General features: G+C 34.3%; 1 protein-coding gene across 1 annotated transcript; it reads left to right on the plus strand.

The window, feature by feature from the left end:
• Positions 1 to 196: 196 nt before the first annotated feature.
• Positions 197 to 550, plus strand: Tsp_15396 (conserved hypothetical protein; the record flags this gene model as incomplete). The annotated part of the gene is made up of 1 exon (XM_003367657.1): positions 197 to 550. A coding segment is annotated over exon 1 (354 nt), but the record flags the coding sequence as incomplete, so codon positions are not given.
• Between the last annotated feature and the right edge of the window lie 320 nt (positions 551 to 870).

Below are 870 nucleotides of genomic sequence, written 5' to 3' on the forward strand. Positions count from 1 at the left end.
TCTTTTTCCGAGCTTGGGGTACGTGAGGCAAATTTCAAGTTGTCGAGGTAAGTGACCAATCAATCATTCATTTGCCGCATTATGATTATATTCATTTGATATTTATAATATATGTAGTAACTTATGGTTTCATTAAATTTTACAATACTAATGATATTGAAATCTTCAGAAATAGCAATACGTATTATCTAAAAAAATGCTCCTTACCGCGATTCTCGTTGTGATTGTTCTTGCATTGATCTACCACTTTGTTACTAAAAAAAAGCAAACTTTGGAATGGAAAGAAACGCGAGTTCAACCAATGACAGCAATTCCTGAAAAGAAAACACCAGAGGAAATTATTAAGGAATCAAAAGAACTGCAGCTAAAAGCAGACAAGAAACAGGTGGGAAAAACAAAAAAGAAGACAAAATCCAAAAAGAGCAAGAAAGCTATTAAAAGCATACCGAAAGGAGCGGATAAAAGAAAAGAGAAAACAGAAACTGATAAAAAAATGGAAATGACGGAAAGTTCACCTGAAACAATTCCACCAGTCGCTGAAACAAAAGATGTAATTCCACAAATTGTATCTAACGTTGCGACAGAAGAAATAACCAAAGCAGCAGAAAAAATAAGACGGGAAGATTCAGAAAAAAAGAAAAGAAAACTGAAAAGAAAATCCATATCCAAAAAAGGCAGTGAAATGGAAAAAGAGATGTCAGTAAAGCAACATATGATGAGCAAAGAGAAATCTGAGACAAAATTGCGAACTCAAGTAACACCATTTTCAATTGCAAAAGATTGCACAATTTATGGGAAGAACAGAATATCGTGGAGCAAGTCGTTGCACAGAGGGGATTTTAAAGAGCCAGAACCTAAAAGGTAGGAAAG

Source organism: Trichinella spiralis, assembly GCF_000181795.1.
Source record: "Trichinella spiralis strain ISS 195 chromosome Unknown Scfld3912, whole genome shotgun sequence".
In the NCBI taxonomy this organism is placed as follows: domain Eukaryota; kingdom Metazoa; phylum Nematoda; class Enoplea; order Trichinellida; family Trichinellidae; genus Trichinella; species Trichinella spiralis.